The 22,663-nt window shown below is 37.1% G+C and overlaps 1 protein-coding gene across 1 annotated transcript; it reads left to right on the top strand.

Annotated features, from left to right (window-relative positions):
- Positions 1-690: 690 nt before the first annotated feature.
- Positions 691-1,775, top strand: LOC120777358 (GPN-loop GTPase 2). The gene has a single exon (XM_040108626.1). It carries the CDS (start codon positions 747-749, stop codon positions 1,662-1,664), a length of 918 nt encoding a protein of 305 aa, XP_039964560.1. The 5' UTR covers positions 691-746; the 3' UTR covers positions 1,665-1,775.
- Positions 1,776-22,663: the final 20,888 nt, after the last annotated feature.

Raw genomic sequence — 22,663 nt, 5'->3', positions numbered from 1 at the left:
CTCAACAGAAAACGACAAAATAATAAATAAAATAAAACGGCCTTAATTTGATGCAACTACTTGCCGACAGATGTCGCAGATCTCACATTGAAAGACGAAATTTTGACTTCCATTCTAAACAGTTTATTTATTGTTTAATAAAACAAAACATTATTTTAGTTGACAATATAGTGAGCTAAAAAAAAACATAAATCCCTTTCGACATCTTCCAATATTCAGAAAACATTGTGTCATATATATACGTTTTCGGCTTGGACACAACAGACTAACTCACAAAAAACTGTCAATCATTAGAATACCTCAGACTTGAACTAAAGAGCCATAACTTAAGTGAATTGTTAACAAATGTAACACTTTCTAACATTAAAAACTTTATTAAATTTATATGTAAATTAAATATCTATTTTGAAGTTTGATAATGTAATACAATTAGTTTAGTAGATGTATTTAATAAGTTATGAAACTGATGGTATTAGGCGCCAATTCTGATACTTTTTGTATCGTTAAGTTTTAATTGTATTTTGCTTTTCATTAATAATAATAATAATAAAAATAACAATTAATAAAAATCTATAGATCCTACTTCCAATAGTCTCCTCCGTCTAATTTACATTCGGAACGTTTCCTATTGGAAACTGACTGTCAGCTGTTTTTGACACATTGATATGTTTACAAATTTGTAAACAAACTATTTCCAATATCATTTGCTGCACTAATTTCTTATCCTGTCAATATTTTGTTTGAAAATGTTGCAAACACCTGCGGTGAAGTTCGTGAATCCACGTTATGGACAACTGATCATTGGTCCACCAGGTTCTGGTAAAACTACATATTGTCATCACGCTTACAACTTCTACAAAGAGCTGGGACGTGACGTCGGCGTGGTCAATCTTGATCCAGCGAACGAGAATATGGAATATAAGCCAATAATCGATGTAATGCAACTTATCACAGTAGAAGATGTAATGGAACAATATCACTTGGGTCCAAACGGTTCACTAATGTACTGTGCAGAGTTTTTAGAAGCACATCTCGAAGATTGGTTTCTACCAGAGTTGCGCAAGGCAGCGGCAACATGCAACTACTTTCTATTTGACTGCCCGGGGCAAGTAGAATTATATACACATCATACTGCTATGGCGGCCATATTCGCGCGCCTGCAAAAGGAAGGCTACCACTTGGTTACAGTAAATCTCATCGACTCACATTACTGCTCTGAGCCAACGAAATTTGTTTCAACACTGCTGCTCGCCTTGAATATGATGTTGCGTATGGGCTTACCGCATGTGAATGTTCTCTCAAAAGCCGATCTCTTGCGCAAACATGAATCAAAATTGCAATTTAATTTAGATTACTATACAGACGTATTGGATTTGAAGTATTTATTAGAGTCACTAGACGATACACCAACAATGAAAAAATACCGCAAATTAAACGAAGCAATCTGCTCGATGGTGGAGGATTATGCATTGGTGTCATTTCAACTACTCAATGCGCGCAGCACAGCGAGTTTGCTACGTTTACGGAATCACATAGATAAGGCTAATGGTTATATATATAAGGCAGGCGAAGAGACGGCGGTTAATGCGTTGATGGCATGTGCAGTAGGTGCGGAAGCTGAGTCCATGCGGCAAGCACATGATATTGATCCGTATGTTACATGAGTTGGATGTTCTTGAAAATTTTAATATAAAAATAAAAAATAATGAATTTTTTAACAAAAGTAGTATGATAATAAACAAAGTGGATTCAAGAAATATTGAAGTTAACACAAATCCAAATTTCAGTATATGTATCAAGGTGCTTATTTGTTGTATTTGTAAGTTGTGTGTTCCACTGCAAGTTCGTGTTTTACATAATTTAGTTTCAAACTAGAAAATTTGTTTTTAAATTTGTCAGCGCCTTCCAATCAAAAACCGTTTAACATTCGTTGCAACGTAATAAACAGGAAAACACAACCATTAAATGTAATCAAGCCCAAGCACGTCAAAAAGACAAGCTAGTGACTGCAAGACATACAATGTAAATATGTGCTTTTGGACACATAAACACAGGCGCGTTTCAGTAAGTTTTAGCAGCAATCAACCCAACAATATTTCTTACAAAAAAAGCACAAACACATTAGTAAGGTGTGGAAGTAAGCACGGCTATACGAGCAGCTACGTCTTAAGTTGCAGAGAAGTCAGTAGTAGTTACATATTTACAAATGTAAATGCTTACACACATACACGTATGGCAGAAAATGCATGTTTAACCCTTGAACAAGTTGCATTACAACAGGACACACCTTTCAGCGAGTTGACTTGCATGCATCCAACCGTCAGGCGGCGTCAAGTCTTTGAAGCCACACGCCATCGCTTACACTTTGTTTTGCCGGGCACATTATCATTTGTAAAATCAAGCACCACCAGCGTCATAATAACAATAAAATGGGCAATATGACTCGTTGCCGACTTTAACAAAGGAAGTGGCCAATGACGTGCAGAAAAACACACACACATACCAACATGCGACACACACAACGCTAAAAAACATGGCAGGTTAAACCCTTTCATTGACTTGGCTTGTCGTCGTTGAATCTCTGCACCTGACAGTGACTTAAGCTGTCTTTCACAATGCATATTTATGAACACTGTCTGCGCCTTCATGCGCCATACTTATGTGCATGTATATGTAAATGTGTGTGTGCATATAAATAGCTTCCATCACGCAATTTGGTTATTAAATCCTTGTTGCACATTCAACTCAGCCCTCCAGCTATGCATCAAGTTTATCCACCTGTCGCCTGTTTGATTCACATTCATTGCATTAAACCCGATATTTAAATGTAATACAACAAATACACCAACAACATTAGTACTATGTGTATATGTAATAAGGGGCGTTGTACATTCATGTCGGGGGTAAAGTGCATAAATATTATTTAAGTGGCAAATAAAAGTTGAACAACTCAACGTATAAAATTGCAACATTTCTTAATTGCGCAACATTACAAGCGGCCGAAGGCATGTCACACACTTGCATATTTGCGCTTTTTGCTGCTTTTACATATAAGCACTGTACATATATGTGTATGTATGTGTAATTGTGGGTTTGTGTACGTGTATTTGCTTATGCAAATGCAGTTTGCTGTACTTAATGAAATAAACACTCACACCTTCAAGTATTTTGCTGGCGCAAAGTGTGCGCCTGGCAATATGCAATGTTTTTGATAACTGCAAAAAGCGCCAAATATTAAAGCTGCGTGTGCAGATTTGAAAGGAAAAGAAGAAAAAACGGCACCGAAGCTATAATACACTTCACAGCTCCATTTTTTATAGTATAAAAGATATTATAAGATTTTTAACGATTAGTTTATACTGTATGCCAATAGCTATATGCTATAATGCTTCGATCTGCACAATTTACTCGGATATTGTAGCTTTGCCTTGGACAATAATCTATACCAAATTTTGTGAAGATATCTCGTCAAATAAAAAAGTTTTCCATACAAGAACTTGATTCCGATCGATCAGTTTGTATGGCAGCTGTATGCTATAGTTAACCGATCTGAACAATTTCTTCGGAGATTACATTGTTGCTTTAGAAAATAATCTATACCAAATTTCGTGAATATATCTTGTCAAATTCAAAAGTTTTCCATACAAGAACTTTTTTTCCGATCCTTCAGTTTGTATGGCAGCTATATGCTATAGTGATCCGATATCTGCAATTCCGACAAATGCATTTCATTTTGAAGAGAAAAGGACGTGTGCGAAATTTCAGATCGATATCTTAAAAACTTAATGCAAGTTCGGACATGTCTAAACCCAGTCGGCTAATTATGCTGATGATAAAGTTAAATCCAATCAACGTAGTAAATTTGGTCCTCCCTGATGTATTATTAAGATTGAACCAACTGTAATCAGGTATAATAGAGCAAGTGAGGTTAGTCCATACAGCTGAAGAGAAGTCTTTCAAGGTCAAAAATGAGTATTGGCGGTCTAAAACGTGAGACTGAACTTTGGTTGGAATATAAATCCACGACATATACATACATGGAGCAGTAGTTGTTTACCCGAAAAGATCACTGGTATTAGGCGAGGTTTTGTGGATATAAGAAGAAGAAAGCACTGTAGAAGCGCAGTCAAGCGACTCCTCGAAGCTATTGTTGTTGTAGCGGCAGAATTCTGACAAGTTGACTGCCCTTGGCCGGATAAAAATCCCGTCCGTTCCGCTTACGTAGACCCGACTGTCCTGCGATTGGACCGTTCTGCTATATGGTGCATGGAGGATGACAAAATCTGATGAGTCTGCGTTACGAGGACGGTTCTGCGGAAGATTTATGGTCCTTTGCGTAATGGCAATGGCGAATACCGCAGTCGATGGACGATGAGCTGTACGAGATGTATGTCGACATTGACATTGTTCGGCGTATTAAGAGACAGCGGGTAAGCTGGCTACGTCATGTCGTCCGAATGGATGAAACAGTCCGGCAATGTGAGTATTCGACGCAGTACCCGCCGGAGGAAGCAGAGGAAGAGGAAAAACTCCATTCCGTTGGAAAGAACAGGTGCAGAAGGATCTGGCTACACTTGGAATCTCCAATTGGCGAAGTGATTAGATGTTTGACCGTCAAAATAAATGTTTTAACGGACTGCTTGAGCTGGATTTATATACACTAATACAAGTCGCAAGAACCCATCTAAGTCTTTTCCTTAGTGAAAGCCGTTTATCACGTTACAACTCAACTGAATTAAAGGGCTAATAAACCCATAAACCTGCGCCACACTCCAAATTTGCATGTCAGAGCAATTATAAAGAGATTTGAAAACAAAACCTCGCTTAAAAAAGAGTTGGCAATTCATAAACGAGCCGAACCGCTGACGTCTTATGAAACCATACAAGCTGAAATGAACTGCCGCTCGCCGCATTGGCTTTGCTTGCCTCCTTGAACTCACAACCGAGTTGTAGAAAGACTTCCGGCTCAGCCAACTCATGACATAATTAATGAAAATTAATTAAAAGCATAAATTTCGCACTTAGCCGTTGGCGGTTTTGCAAATAACTTGGTAAACAACGCAGGATATGCAACAACAAAAAGCAAGCAAAAAACACTAAAACAAAACAACAATACTCATAAGCAATAACAATAGCAAATTGTTGCAACGCATGACTAACGACGACAACATTTCCTTCGAAGCGACGGCGAGGAAGCAGTCGAAGAAGAAGACGGTAATGAAGAAAAGTGCGCATGAAAGAGTGTGAGAGTCTAAAACGAAAAATGTGGGGTGTGTTGGAGCGCAGTTATAGGTTTATATGGAAGCCGTAATGCACTAATCTAATAAACACATACTAGCGCACATAGCCACCATACATATGTATGTACACACAGTAGACACATAAAAAGCTCAGGCGCCTAAAAGTCAACTATAAAAAGTCTTATTTATGCCGCAAATACGCCGGTGCGCACACACAGTTGCATACGAGCACACACATGCAAAGACACTTCCTTGTTGGTTTGTTTGTATGCACATAGGTACGTGGTTCCGGCTGGCTTTTCCTGCACCTGCATAGTTGAGTTGACATAACGACTTGGCCTGTTTGCCATTTGCAATTACGCATTAATTCTAAAACATCACCCAAAGCACCAGCGTCAGCGCCGCCCCACAAGCATAATCGACTGTGCATGACTTTTCTATGGGTTTCTTGTTGTTGCTGCTATTGTTAGTGCAGTTGCACGGCATATTGCATTGCCGTTGTGCTTAGATGGGAGGTAAAACAAAAATTGCATGTGGAAATTGTTCGCATTCAAATGCTAACGCACACAGCGGCGCAAAAAACACAGGCAAATTACAAAACTAACAACAAGCGTTGTCGCCGCCAACGCCAACGCCAACGACGACGATGACGATGACGACAACATTAATTTATTTAGTGCACTTTATGACTAAACACGAACCGCACCAAACCACAAATGCAGGTTGCAGTAACCCACGCTGGGTTGGCGATTGTTGTTGTAAATTTTGCTGTTGCTGTTTTTGTAATGTTTGTTATTTTTGTTGTTATTGTAAATTTTGTTGTTTTTGTAATGTTTGTTGTTTTTGTTAATATTCTAAATTTTGTTGTTGTTGTTGTCGAATATGTTGCTGTTTTTGTATAATTTGTTGCTTTTGTATAATTTGTATAATTTGTGGTTTTTGTATTTTTTGTTTTTGCTTTTATACATATATGTAGTTTGTTTGTTTTTGTATTGTTGTTGTTTTCGCAATATTTGTTGTTGCCTTGCTGCACTGGTGGCTTGAGCGACGCAAATTACAATACTGCATACCTGGTTGTTGCCTGTGTGCTGTCCAACTAACCGAACAACAATCCACAGCGCGACATATTGCTGGGTCAGAGATGCGGGACCGACGCACAGTGGTGAGCTTCGCATGAAATTTGAAGAGTAAATAAAGTGCAATGCCTAAATAAAGAGCATTGAGTTATAAAGATCGCTGCTGCTGGATCTATGTCAGATTTTTCTAAGTGCTTTCCGAGGACATGTCTGTACCTAGGGCCATCGTAACTCCTTTTTGCTTAAAGCGCGCCGCTCCATGATTTCTGATCTCGTCTGACGGACTTTATTTACAACTTCATATTCGAAATTTTAGAATCTTCCAACGCTTCGTAGTAATTTGATGAACTTGCGCAAAAGCTTATGGGTTAACTCAACTCTCTCTAACTTGACTTTTACTCTGTAACTCTCTCATAGTATCCACCCAAAATCAAGACCACAACAGTGTAAGAAATTCTGGAGCAGATTTGTCAGAGTTACGTATCCTTATACTCTGAGCAGGGTATATGTATTGGTTTTACCACGATGTTTGTGACTTGTTGATGTTACGTAGAAACCCTATAAAACAGAAAACTATGTATATATATAGAGCTGAGTCGATTTAACCATCAGTTTTTGAGATATCGATCTGAAATTTTGCACACGTCCTTTTCTCTCTAAGAAACCACTCATCTGTTGGAACCGCCGATATCGGACCTCTACAGCATATAGCTGCCATACAAACTGAATGATCGGAATTAAGAGCTTGCATAGAAAACTTCTTTATTTGACAAGATATCTTCACGAAATTTGGCATGGATTTTTATCCAAGGCAACAGTGCAATCTCCGAAGAAATAGTTGAGATCGGAATACCATAGCATATAACTGTCATACAAACTGAACGATCGAAATCAAGTGCTTGTATAGAAAACCTTTTCGTTTGACGAGATATCTTCACGAAATTTGGCACATGTTATTGCCTACAACAACGGTGTAATCTCCGAAGAAATAGTTTAGATCGGATCACTACGGCATATGGCTGTCATACAAACTGAACGATCGAAATCAAGTGCTTGTATAGAAAACTTTTTCCTTTGACGAGATATCTTCACGAAATTTGGCACATGTTATTGCCTACAACAACGGTGCAATCTCCGAAGAAATAGTTTACATCGGATCACTATGGCATATAGCTGTCATACAAACTGAATGATCGGAATTAAGATCTTGCATGGAAAACTTCTTTATTTGACGAGATATCCTCACGAAATTCGGCATGGATTTTTATCCAAGACAACAGTGCAATCTCCGGAGAAATAGTTGAGATCAGAACACTGTCATACAAACTGAACGATCGAAATGAAGTGCTTGTATAGAAAACTTTTTCGTTTGACGAGATATCTTCACGAAATTTGGCACATGTTATTGCCTACAACAACGGTGCAATCTTCGAAGAAATAGTTCAGATCGGATCACTATGGCATATAGCTGCGATACAAACACATATCACAAATACGAAACACAGTGCCACACGCATATAATCACATTTAAAATGTGCCTACTATCGTGCCGTTTGTTGTTGCCATCATTACCTCCGTTGTCGTCGTAGCAGTTGTTGTTGCCATTAAAACAATGGAAACCTGTTGGCATTCGGTACTAACTGCAACAAAGGGTAAATATGCAGTTGTAAAACAAGAAGCGAGGCAAGTGAACAGAACAGCAGGTAAGCACCAACAGTCTAGTCTGAAGCCAAAGCGAATGAATCCTTTTACTCCACCAGTTGCACGTTGCAAGCTAGCCACCTAATGCCACACCACGCCAACTTGCTTGGCGCACTCATGCATTGTTGCCTTGGCATTTCCGTTTGGTTTGCTTGTTTTCGCATTTTTCTTCACGTAGTCGTCCACTTATGCGCACTCAGTGGGGTACTCTCAAGCTTATATACTTACGTAGTTGTGGTCTTACGTGCTTACATATTTCATATTTACAAACTTACACACTTAACCGATTGCTTACGTACTTATACCGTTACCTTGTTGCGTGTGCGTTTTCTTCTGGATTTTAATTTTTTGCTGCCTACTGCTTCGTTAGTATACACGAGTGGGCGACAAGCAGCATTGTGATTTTTTATTGCAATTGCTGCGCTCACTTATTGTTGTTGTTTTTTTGCAGCAAGTTTACCAATGAGTATACTTACTGTTACAACTAAGCGCCATTGTTCACTTGCCACACGGGAAATGTGCAGTTGTATGCATGTGTGTTCCTATTTATATGTCCGTGCCTGTATTTATGGCTTTTATCATTTGCCATGACTTCGCCTTGGCTATAAAATGCAGTGTTGCTCCATTTGGCGCATGCATGTCACTTGTTGTGCCACTTGCACTCCTTCCAACCCGCTACCACCATCGCCGTGTTCGCTTTGCATTTCTTAATTTGTGCTTTTCCAAGCGCTGCCGTGGCGCTTACCCGCTACCCTCGCATTTGCACTGTTGCTTCCTTGTTCGCCTGCATTTGTCAGCTGCACTGTTTTTTCGCCAGATAAAACACATTATCATAAATTATAATTAAAATTTATATGTCGACATCATAGGTGGTCGGGTTTGTGGGTATGTCGGGTTATATTATCATACACACTGCACGGTTGTTATTTTTTCAGATTTTTTGCTTCAGCTAAAGTGAGTGGGGTTTCATTGTGGGGTCACCCATTTTGCTCTTGGCTCGCAGTTGTGTATTTGAAATATGTTTATTGTGATATTTTTAATTGTCGGCTAAATAGCAGAAATTACCCATTAGCTACCAGATAGCGAGGGGGTTACACGCGTGCAGTTATTATTTATTGATAAAAAATTTTTGAAAAGGAATTCGAGAAAACACAATACTCTCAGTATGGCCTTGATTTGGTGCTATTTCTTCTTCTTCTTCTATCTTCTGATGTGGACTTTATGTCTGCTGGTAATTTGGGAGGGTAGCGTAAGGCCTGTAATAGGCTTAATTATGAAACTTTATGCTATTCCAGAGCATAGTCCGTTTCAGCTTTAGTTTCAGCCACTTTCGAGTTTTCTCTTCCTCTGTCACCATCCTTCAAGGCTCTATCTGAAAAACTGCAGACCAAAAAGCTTTAAAGTTAATTCCTAATATTAATCTGGTAGTGAACGACGGCAAGACGAAATATCTCCTTTCATCAAACAAACAGTCGTCGCATGGGCAACTTTAGTCCTATGTCATTTCTGACAGTCATAACTTCGAATTTGTTGATAAATTCATCTATCTTGGAACCAGCATTAACTCCAACAAAAACGTCAGTCTCGATTCTAATGCAGACAACACTTGCCAACAGGTGCTACTTCAAACTGAGGGGGAAATTGAGAAGTAAAGTCGACTAAGAAAAACCAAATTCTACGTGTCACTCATCATGACCGTTCTTCTTTGTACTAAATTGGCAATCGAAAGAAGTAAGAGCTCCATGTATCCATCATCAAGGACAATTTTTTGATATTATAAATAACTAGAGCTTAGGTATTAATATATCCGTGAAAAAGCGGTGACAATTGCTTCCTGTTCGTCGACTGAATGTCCGGCTGAATGTAGTCAGCATCAGATATGTGACGCAACTCAATTTCCTGGAAAACTGCTGCGGAATGACTGGCTTTACGATAATGATGTAGAGAGGGAGGGATATCTACGTATAAAACGGCTTCTCTGGCGATCGGATGACTTGTGAGTACAACCGGGACCTTACGATTGTTGGGAGAACCCATACTTCAGATTCTATCAGTGTATGAGTTTTGTGCTCAACAGACATGATGATCTGAAGGCATTCTTGCTTCAGAAGCACCTATCTGATAGGTCTTAGTACAGCATAGGGGCGCGCGAAGAGGATTGGGTAGGAGAATCTCGAACTCTGCACTCACAGACGATTGTTGTTGTTTTTGCAGAGGCTGAAAATATTCCTGAAGTAATTTGAGGGAATGCTGCCAGTTTGTTAGTCCTTTGTAGGATAAATCTGGTCTGTTTCGGTTATGTAGATCCGAATATCGCGGGAATGGACTGACAGATGACTAGATGTTAGCGACGTGATCTCCACTTGTCGGAATGATTGAGAGTTATAGGGTGTTTGCGTGAAATGTGAGTATGGGGTTCTAGCCCAGGACGTCAGCCCAAGACGCCAGTCCAGATTAGTATGGAAGCTCAACCTGTGTAGTTTCGGCTACAAATTTAGACCGGAAAATTAAATCTGGTAGCACGCGGAGCCGAAACCCTTGAAGTTTGCTTTAACCTACATATACGGTACGAGCCCTTCGAGGAGTATGCGGTGATTGAGGTTTAATACGCGAATGCCGGAAGAATCTTCTTCCAAAAATTTTATTTTTATTTTAAATTTTTAGTTTATATTTACAACACTATAGAAAAATATTTAACAGACTTCACTAAACGGTTATGAGTTCGGCAAAGGGAATAAGCAAGCCATATAAATGAGCACTGACGCTGCTGATAAAGGTAAACGAATATAATGTCTATGTGTGTGTGTGTGCAACAACTACATATAACGAGCAAATCATTCGGCACTTAAAATGCTATTTAAATATGAATAAACACATAACGGTAAGGTAGATATGAAATTGGCTCTGGAAAACTCGACTGGTAAGACATGGCGGATACGTAACATGAAGAGGCATTTATGCAGGCAAATACTATGTTTGGGCATATATGTATGTATGTAGCAGTAATAACAGGTTGGTAGTTGCATGTGACTGAAATGCGGACACACACACACATCATACACACATATAAAACTTACTTTCATATAATGTAGTATATGTGTGTGCATGATTTTGGAAAAATCAGCCCATTCAACGGCAAGTGTGGCGAAATTGTAGTGGAGTGGTCATTTTAGTGAGAAGTCTGCTAGCAAATTGTACATTGTACAGAAAATTGAGGAAATCAACTATTATGCCAACATACAGCGATTGCTTGATTCGTGCATGTGTGTGTGTATGTGCTATGAATTTCATAGCAGGCGAATAAATGAAGGAACAACTAGCATTTACCGGTAGGCAGGCGCTGATATTTACACTAACAGTTAGCCGCTTTTATGCTTTTGCTCGATTTTTATGTTATTTGGTTTTTTTTTTACATTTGCCTTTTACATTTCATGTAAGCACTGGCTCTTGACTAGTAATTTTTGTGCTGAAAATTTCCGGTTGTTTATTTATTTTATGTTATGCAAATGTGCATATGGGAAATAAATAAATAAATAAAGTTAAAATTCTCTACAAACTGGCTGCCAGTTGTAAGTAAGTGATTATGGCTGAAAGCTGATCGCCGACGAACACACATGTATTGAAATGTGTAGGCTAAATGTTATTAAGAAATACTAGCATTTTGGTTTAGTAAAATTTTTAGCAGGCAATAGGGAACTCAACTGATGTCTTAATAAATGCATATGAGTGCTTTCGGTGAATGAGACGGCTGAATAGCTATGCAAATCCATTTCCGTGCGTTACATGCTTGTCTAGAATTGCTCTCGTTTGTAATAAATATGTAAATATTTAAGAAGCAGTAAGTAAAATAAAATTCATAAATAAAATTAAATACAAAATTTGTATATTTTTTGCTCTTAATATGCATTTCTAAGCCTTTTAGCATGAATTTTTGCATAATTTATATTTAATTGCTAGGGCATTCGCAAATATGTTATGAAAAGTGATAAATATTTAAGCAAGCTTTAAGCTATGTAATTTATTTTGTTAATAAAAATATGTAGTTAGTTATTATACCATATTTGTTTTTGTGTAAATAATATTAATACAGTACAAAAGATGTCAGCAAAGAGTCTTTGCTGTCTGTTGCTATAGGAAAATTTGAAAAAAATTTAGAAATTTTACAACAAAAATTTTGCTTTAGCTTTTAAAACTCCGATACTATATTATATTGTGAAATAATTTATGCGAAACTGAGACTAAACCAACATTTGTTATATTTAAAGCATACATTTAGGCGCTATCTAACAAGTATTTGAGTTTTATGGTCACTACGGACATATAAGTGCAAGTATGTTTTATATCAAAGTATTATTCTGGATTTTAAAACCGCATATTCTATTATAAGCAAAATAACTTAATGGAAACTGAGACTAAACCAACATTCAATACTCAATATCACGTATTTGTGTTGTCATGGTAATATTGTATAAATAAAATAGTTTTCCAGCTTTAGAAATATTTATAATATTCTCAATTGAAGACAACATAAAATTCTCTATTTTCAAAGCATATCCTTAGGCGTTCAACATCACTCTCTGGTAAATGTTGTATAAATAAAATATTTTTCTAGAATATTCTATTTTTTCTATTTCTGAATATTTTTTTTGAAATCTCAATAATATATTATATAGTGAAATAACTTATGCTTATTTGAGAACAAAATTCTGTTCTGTTTTTAAAGCATACCTTTAGGCGTTCAGTATGACGTATTTGAGTTTTGACAGCTTAGTTGTTAGTATTTATTTTTGTGTAAATATTAATAACATAGGACGAAAGGTTGCAAAGGTTTTCGTTAGGTGTCGTCAAAATGTATTAAATTCATTACTAAAGTAAAAATTAAAAAAAGATAATTTTTTCAGTAAAACCACTGCTGTTAGCATTTAAAATTCCAATGCGAACTATGTTGTGAAATAACTTATTTCAAAAGAGACTAAACCTACACTTTTTTTTTATTTTTAAAGCATGCTATTAGGCCTTCAGCATCTCGTAAACAAGCTTTCATGATAACTACGGTCGTGTTTGCGTAAATACTTTCCGAATTAATATATTTTTTTGGCTACTGATATCTCAATACTACAGTATATGTAAAGAACTTATTCGAAATTGAGGTTAAACTAATATTTAATATTTTTAAAGCATACATTTAGGGTTAATTCTCTCGTATGTATATTTTCATGTTAACTAGGGTCGTATTTTGGTTTGTTGGTCGGCTTTTTGTGTTGTTGAAAATTTCTTTTGATAAACCCTAGATAAAAAACTGCCGTCAAAAAGTTCTGAGGTGGCTTTCAGTCTCTCTGAATGACGAAATTCGACTAAAGTAGTTCTGTTGTTTTTTCTGAGGTACGCAAGTTCCGCTAGGTAGTCTCTAAATAATGGCAATATTTAAAGTGAGATCTCGAATTATACTAAGCCTACAGTTTTTTCTCCAAAGCACCTTATAACTTTCTTCTGATAACTTTCTTTTTACGAATATAGCACATTCAAAGAGGAGTGCACTTACCACACCAGTAAGGTTTCATCAAATCATCGTTATGTGCAGCATTCCAAGGAATTTTCAAATACTTAATATGTTGACTGGCATCGGCGCAGCAGGCAATGCAATAAAAAGAAAACTCATAAAATAGTAATAACGAGTAATCGGGTAATAACAGCAGCGGTTCGAAGGCGAGGCTAAACACAAACAATATTTGTATATAAAAGGTTTTGGGGCAGGGTGGCATATAGCTTACAGCAACATGAAAACAATAAAATATTGAAATTTAAAGTTTACGACAGTACAGTAAAGACAAAATTTATACCCAATAAACATTGAGAAAATTAAATGAAAATTTAAAGTCGGCTCTAAAACGTTATTGAAAAATTGTAGTTATATTTTTAGAGATTTGCCTTTATTCTCTCTACTTCTTGACGCTTGCACAAAAAAATACTAAAAATAACGCTTTTCACTTCATTGAAGGGTATACAAATCAAAAATCGCACGAAATCGCAAAAGCGATGGCGCAATTGAAAAGCATTTTGTAGCAACAGCAGTTCAAATCAGGCACAACATGACGACCATTTGTTGCAGGCAACAGTTACCAAAAGTCGACAACAACAACAATAACAATAAGGCGAGTTGTAGCCGAAACAGCAGTTCAATTTCTGCTTATTACACAAAAGTGTATTGAATTTCAAAGCAAAAAGCCAAAAAACGAGCCAAGGCAAGCAAAAAAACGCTAAACGCAGTTGTTGTAAGCAGCGTGTGTATATTTTATATATGAGGCAGTTATAAGATTGTGCCTGTGTGCTTGAGTTGCCGACATTTCAACACAAGCACTCGAGCGCAAAAGCGCACAACTGCATGAGCGCGCGCAGTCCACAAATACAAAATGCCAACTGCAAGCACAAAACGAGCGCACACATACATACATACACATGCATAAAGCAATTTTACTCAATACGCTCGTAAGCGGCATCAAAAAGTACATGCGAACGCAAAAAAAAAAATGTAGAAAATAAAATAGAAATAATGTGTACATTGATAGAGGTTAGGCGCCAAGCAGGCAGGTATGCAACTCCCGCTGCAGCGCGTCGACATGGCGTATGAGCAACATACGTGGTGAGGCAGTGGCTGAGCTTGCGTATTAAAATAGTCATTGGGAAATAGCAGGTGCTTATTGCTGAGGAGTGAGATTGTGTGCGCTGCATACACCATTTGCTACGTGCATTCAATACTAAATACCAGTACATGCCACATGCTGCATAAACCATGTGTATGTATTGCATGTGTGCAGTAATAGGAGCGCGCATATGCGTCATTGCATAAAATGAAAGATGGCAACAGCTGTGTGAGCATACAAATTTACTAGCAAATCGGTAGTGCATATGAACATAAAGCGCAAAAAGCGGCAGGCAGACACGTGTAATTATATAAGGGTGGTTCATATATGTATGTGGCAATATAAGGGAAGTTGACGTGTTTATTGGTTACAGGCAAGGGATCAAGTTGAAATATACTAAATTAGCGCTCAAAGATTACAACAATATATTTACAATAACAACAATGCTTACGAAAACCACAACAAAGGGTTTCGAATAGTTCTAACTTTGTTGATAATATGCTTAAAATAAGCTTCTTTAGCCTGAATTTAGCCAAAAACTTTTGAACCAAAGGTTTTTGAGTCTGCTTACTAAATGAAAGTATATTCTAATTCCGGTCTCAATGTTAATTTTATTTCAAATTGATTTGAAAAAACTTGCAAGCAAGTCAAAATGGCTAAGAAACTAAACTTTTGCCTCAACATGCCTAAATTGTTAGTGTAAAATTGTAATTTTTTAATCTTCGTTGCCCATTCGGTTAGTCAAAGGTGACGAATCAATGCGCCGAAAAATTCGATAATCCGAGAATATCTTCCCCAAGCAGGGCTTGAAGTCTCTAACAGTGATTTTTCGCGCAAGTTCTGCTTCAGTAGAGAAGTATATATTGGGTAGTCGAAAAAGTCTTGTTGAAGTTGAAGTTTGATTAGAAATGTGAAAATAATTTTCGACTACCCAATATATAATATAAGAACACCCCTAATGCCTCTCACCTTATAATACCTCTCACCTTCAACTACCTTGCACACATATATGCTTGTATCATCAGTATGACTGTTGCATTCAATTGGCTCAGCATTCTCTGCATTTAAGCTTTATCTTTGCCAGCGTGTGTATTTTTAAGTTAAGTCACAAGCGCTCCCGGTTGACTTCTAACTGCTTAATAATGCTGATACTATTCTGTTTAGCGTATTTGAGACTGCATTTTAAATGGATTTTCTAACTTATTGAGAGAAGTTTCTGCATTATCAGCACTTTTTGCCGGAAATGTGTTATATTAAGAAGTTAGTATCCTCTGCGCGGGTGTCGACTTGGAATGTTGAGGTCTCTTTGCCTCTACTGAGCAGATGACCGACTATTCTGGTAACAAGAGAGGGCTTCAGAAGAAACTTCGGAAGGAGGAGATGAAGGCTAAAGCACGATACAAGGTGGCGGTAGAGATACTCGTGTGTAGCCGACTCGAAGGCAAGTTCAACTCCAAAGAAAAATAACTGAAACAGTTGGCTTGAGCCAGCGATGAGTTCAAAAATTGCACGGAAAATTTTGCTATACGAAATTTGTGGTTTGCGAATCTCATAGAGGAGCAAATTGTTGAAAATGGGCAGCGTTCGACAGAGAGCGAATAAAGTTCCAAAGCAACGCCAGCAGCTAGTGAGATTGCGAGACGACATCTGATCGCGGCGCTCATCTACCGTAGTAACTCGCTAGGACAGATGTCGCAGAAGCGGTGAAATTAATGGAAAACTGCATCGAAATTCCAACGCTACCTAAAGTGAAGGCCATCATACCTCGCGTGGTAGATCCTGAACATGTGCCGGCGGTGCAACAACGTAAGAATCCGGTCAAAGCTACATCCTTAAAATCAATAAGGTGGCAGATGAAACTCTTTACGGGAGGTTGGAAGCAAGTACCTTCGCCTCAAGAAAACCCCCAACCTGTCGACGGCAACAAAAACACGCTGAATAAAGGTGAAGTGGAGAAGGATGTCGGCATAGAAAAGAATGTGGCGGCTTCACTTATCGCACAGGAGGAGGAGAAGGTACTTAGTGCCGAAGAGAACATGTTAAAGTTTAGGATCGCCGATTCTGCAAACATCGTGCCGAAGAGAATATGTTAATGTTTACAGGGAGCCAAAAAAGCGGAAAAATCGAGATTGCGGAAAAAGTTCTACGGATCATTCTGAACAACTTTGCCTAAGACATTATGGGATCACACAGATTTTTTTGATAATTTTTCAGATATCTGAATGAAATTTGTCGGCATCGGTCAAATCGGACTACTATCACATACCTCGCATACAACTGATAACTCAGATTTTTTAAACATCGTTTTAAATAGCGCCGGCTCGAAATAGATTTTAGACCAATAGTGTCTCAGGCAAAATTGCTCAGAATAGTATGCAGCACCGCATACGCGATTTTATAGATGAAAACGATAGCTCTACTGCTCTTATCTCCGAAACTATTTGTCGAATTAACTTACAATTTTCGGAGAATATTGTCAAATATTTTTACAATGGAAATATTGCCAAAAAAAATAAATTTTAAGTAATTCTTAAGTGGCTATAATCCTATATTAATTACCTATTGTTATTAGTTCTCTTTAGGATTTCTCTGGCTTCACAAAGGTCTTATTTTAGCAGAACCCAACCTAACCTAATTTTTTGGCCTTTATAAAACGCATTCTTGTTTTTAAAATGAAAAGCAATTTCATAAAAAATTTTGAAATTTTTCCAAAAAAGCATAATTTAAAATCTTGTACAAAACTCCGATTAAATACAAAACTCATACTACTAAAGCGAATATTCCAATGTGTAACCTGAATAATTCAAAATTGCATTCCAATTAAGAATGAAACTCAACACCCAACAACTTTTGCTAACCCACTGGGAATCCGCAGTAATACAAACAAATAAACGCACATATGCAATAATACTGTGCAATATATTGGCTATATATTATATTGCGTTTTAATTCTTCGCTTTTGATTGGAAATTTACTAAATTTCGCCGCCAAAAGCAACTAATTTACAATTAAAATCGTTGCTGTAATTCATGTGTTGTGCGCAACAACAACAACAACCACAACGCTACACACATAAATAAGCAGATATCAGATTACACAAATCATTAATGATTGATGTGAAATTAGGGAATTTCGTACAAATAATAGTGAATTTTTTCGATTGGCATTTAGCTTGATTATCGAAAAGGCCGGCGGCAGCCAAAAACTTGCATTGTTTTAGCAATAAATTTAGCAAATTTTTCAATGCCAACAGATAATAAATTGTGCGAAATTCTAAGCGATTATGCAATGAACTGATATGAATTTAAATTAATTGAGTTTAATGGTGGCCAAAGCGCAACTGCGGGGTGGGCGGCGTAGAAATTAAATGCAGTAGTTAAGCAGATGGAATTTTAAGTGGAAAACTAATGGTACAAATTGCAGCAGAAGCCTTCAAAAATGTTTTTGGAAGTATGTGAAAGCTTTTTCGAAAGTCATTCCTTTTTGCTCAAGCCACAGATATAGAAGAAAAATATAGAAACGAGTAAGACGCTTATAAGAGTTTGCGCAATTTTTAATTAAAAGTAATATTTACTCAAGCAAAAATATACGAGTACAACGACAATAATTTACAGTGGCTGAGCTATGTGTGCACTGCTGTCAACGTAATGACTAATAAATAACATCACATCGCGGCGCGAGTGTCACCTTAACAGTAATCAGTCACTGTGCCTGCGTTTCTTACATAGAGCCAGCTGGCAGCCAGCTGCCCTAAAGTCACCGCACGACTGTTAGATAACATCACATCGCGGCTCGAGTGTGACCTTAACACTGGCCAGGAACAGTGGCTGCGCTTCTTATATAGAGTCAGCTGGCAGCCAGCTGCACTGAAGTCACCGCACGACTGTTAAATAACATCACATCGCGGTGCGAGTGTCACCTTAACAGTGGCCAGTCACGGTGCCTGCATTTCTTATATAGAGTCAGCTGGAAGCCAGCTGCACTGAAGTCACCGCACGACTGTTAAATAACATCACATCGCGGTGCGAGTGTCACCTTAACAGTGGCCAGTCACGGTGCCTGCATTTCTTATATAGAGTCAGCTGGCAGCCAGCTGCCCTGAAGTCACCGCACGACTGTTAAATAACATAAAATCGCGGCGCGAGTGTCCCCTTAACAGTGGCCAGTCACGATGCCTGCATTTCTTATATAGAGTCAGCTGGCAGCCAGCTGCCCTGAAGTCACCGCACGACTGTTAAATATCATCACATCGCGGCGCGAGTGTCACCTTAACAGTGGCCAGTCACGGTGCCTGCATTTCTTATATAGAGTCAGCTGGAAGCCAGCTGCACTGAAGTCACCGCACGACTGTTAAATAACATCACATCGCGGCGCGAGTGTCACCTTAACAGTGGCCAGTCACGGTGCCTGCATTTCTTATATAGAGTCAGCTGGCAGCCAGCTGCCCTGAAGTCACCGCACGACTGTTAAATAACATAAAATCGCGGCGCGAGTGTCACCTTAACAGTGGCCAGTCACGATGCCTGCATTTCTTATATAGAGCTAGCTGGCTATCAGCTGCCCTGAAGTCACCGCACGACTGTTAAATCACATCACATCGCAGCGCGAGAGTCAGTCTTCACTGGCCAGGCACGGTGTCTGCAATCTGAAATGGATTATTGCATACGCAGTGTTATTAGCTCCGAAGAAATTGTTTAGATCAGATTACTGTAGCGTAAAGCTGCTACTGACCCATCAATCGAGATAGAAGGCTTTTCAAACCCTTCCGTGCAGTAAAATATAAGAGGAAATGAACTTGTGAATCCTGTTTCATTTCTCAAAAAGTTTTATGGATAAAACTTTCGGTCCAATTTTTGCTGCTCTAATATGTACCAATATATATTTAGCCAATTATGATTATTACATTTTTTCTTTAATTCCCGGCCCTGCAGTTATTCATCTAATGGAGATCGGTGCAAGAAGAAGTTGCACGTTTGCATTTTTGTCTATTCCTGAAAATTTATCATATTATTAACGGAAAATATTTTTGTACAGCCAGTGCTTGTGTTGTTATTATTGTAGGCCAACTGACCGTTGCACTACATTTTCTGCAGCATATGCTAGCTGCAGCGTGCTATTTGGATGCACTCCCACTTTGGCTGTGTTTCTAGCGACGAACTCGATTTGTTTTGAAATCTGTAGCAATGCAACTCGCATCGACTCTGCGAATGACGGCAGCTGTTGCCACCCAGTCAGCGGCCACAAACAGCTGCTGTTAGTCGAAAGCTGCCAGTTATGAATGTTTTTGTTGCTGTTTTTGCCATTTTTATTAAATAAATAAAGTTTATGCTTATGTGTATTTATGTGCTGTTGGATTGTGTGCCTGGTCAATTTATTGCCCAGAGTAATGGAAATTTGAAGAAAAAAATCAAACGAGTTTTCAACGCAACAAAATTTAATTTCATGCAAACGTAAATAGTTTTGCGCAAATTTCACATCTAAGCGCCAGAAAGCACTCTCAGTGAAATTATACAAAAAACAAAAAAATCCAAATAAACTCAGCGTGCAGCATGGCGTATGTGTGATGCGCCGTCGTATATATGAAATTTTCATTAGATTTGCCGACATTGCGGCTGCATAAATATGCAATATTTACTTTGGCAAATTAATTTTGAAGTGCATAACAAATGCAAACAAGCAGCGACATTGAATTAATTTATGCAAGCGCACTTCTATATACGCAGGCGTTTTCATTTGCCGCTGTGTGCGTGCATGTGTGTGGCATGCTGCTTTTGTAAGAAATAATGCTAATAATTGCAAGCCTTTTACTTATCAGTTTTCATTTATGTGCGAAAAATTATAAATTCATAATTCATTAGCACAATTAAATTGATTATTTTAATTCAAAATGTGTTGTATGAATGGCTGCGAAGATAAAAGTAAGTAAACTGGCGCACGAATTTCGGTTGGGGCGTATACGTAACTATTTAGAATATCAATACAATGCTTTCTTATTGGGGAAATTAATTATTTAGTGGTATACAACAAGCAAGCAAAGCTTTAAAGTAATTGATGATAGCCAAAAATGCTTATATTTAATTAATTAAGGGTTTATATCCACTGGAAAGTCGGAAAAAATGTGTTTTTTTGTGAAATTTTTCACTTGATAGTGCAAGAAAAATAATTTCATACAGAAGAAAAGGTTATTTAATGAAATTTAACAAGTGTTGATGCAAATTTGAAAAATTTTGTATATTTTACCCAGCAGGAGAATAGCCATCTTAAGGATGGCCTCCGAAAAATATGTAAATTATTGTTAAATAAATGGAATTACTATAATTGTTAAAAAAGCTTCAAAAGTCTAAAAGTAGTTAGAAAAGTCAATATAACAATAATTTTTGAAAGTTGGTCAGTGCGTATGAGCATTTTTTTTTTCAATCTTCAAACTCAAAAATTAAAATTTTCAGTAAATGTAATTACTACTAGTATAATTGATAAAATTAGCTTCAAAAGTCTAAAATTAATTAAAATACGTCAAGATAACAATATCATTTGAATGTTGGTCGGTGCGTATGAGTAACTTTTTTTGATCCAATCCCTAAACTGTTAATATTTTACGCAAATCACATTAATACTAATGTTAATAAGTATGCCGGAAGTTGGAAAGTAATTATTTTGAAGTCTAGATAAACAAAATTTTAAAACAATGGTGGTGGCATAAGAAACATGTATTCTGAATTCTCGAACTTTTTTTTTGTAACTCAAACAATTTCAAAGTATGATAATGATGTCTACGCCTTAGTTGTTGGCTCATTAATCGTTTTATGCGTCAACACGCGAAATATTAAAATGCTGGTAGGGGCGTAGGCGTAATTTTTTTGAGAATCTTAAAACTTTTATGCAAATGAGTTTACCATAACTAATGAAAATAGCGTCAAGAGACTAAAATTATTTATTTCAAGTTCAAAATAGAGAGCAGGAAGCCAAAATTTGTTGTAAACTCACGAAATATGAAAATGTTGTTAGGGGCGTATAAGTAACTTCTTTGATAATCTTCAAAAAGTTGTTTATTTATGCAACTAAATTACTACAAAGTATGATGATGATGTTAACGGTTTAATTGCTGACTTATTAAATGTTTTAGGCGTGAAAACGTGAAATATTCAAATGTTGGTAGAGGCGTATGAGTAACATCTTAGAATATCTTGAAACTGTTGTACTTTTATGCAAATTATATTACCGTAATTGACGAAAATAGCGGCAAAAGTACAAAATCGAGCGTTTGAAGTCAAAATTTGTTGTAAACCCACGAAATATCAAAACATTGGTAGGGGCGTATGAGCAACATTTCGTGAGAATATTTAAGTTGTTGTTCTTTAATGCAAATTAAATTACTTTCAGTGATGCTAATCGTTTCTAAAGCTTGATTATTAATTATCTCAAGAACAAAAACAACAAATTGCAGCAAAAATTTGTTGTAAAGAGGCGTATGAGTCACTTTTAAGATGTCTTATAAACACATTTATTGCGCTGTTATGCACATTTAATTATTAAAATTAATATTAATTATGCTTAAGCTTCAAATTTGTACTAAAACTTGAAACTAAAAAGCAAATATCAAGAATGTTTTTATTCGAAACACGTGGCGTATGGGCAACATTTTAGTGAAGTAAACTTAATATTGAATGTAAGTAAAACAGTTAACATTAAATTAAATAAGTTTTTTAACTAAAACATTATACAAATGTATTACATATAGTGTGGCAAGTGAATTGCTGAAAAAATGTGTAAATGTTATATGCCCAACACTGGCATACATTTTTCGTGGTGTTGTGCAAATACAAACATTGCTTGGCGGCAGCACGCTATGTCAATGCAAAAGACATTAAAACTAAAAACAGCAAAATGTTGGCAACGCGACAAGCTGACAGTGTGTAAATTGTTTTAAATTTGCCACAAAATACACATGAATGAATAAGTAGGCGAAAAAACGGATACAAGCATAAACACACACACACGCCCATAC

This window comes from Bactrocera tryoni, chromosome 5 (genome assembly GCF_016617805.1).
Source record: "Bactrocera tryoni isolate S06 chromosome 5, CSIRO_BtryS06_freeze2, whole genome shotgun sequence".
Classification (NCBI taxonomy): Eukaryota; Metazoa; Arthropoda; class Insecta; order Diptera; family Tephritidae; genus Bactrocera; species Bactrocera tryoni.
This window is presented reverse-complemented; position numbering and strand designations above follow the sequence as displayed.

Bases quoted from the DNA above. Each gene is read 5' to 3' on its own strand.
- LOC120777358 (XM_040108626.1), top strand. From the start codon at position 747: ATGTTGCAAACACCTGCGGTGAAGTTCGTGAATCCACGTTATGGACAA.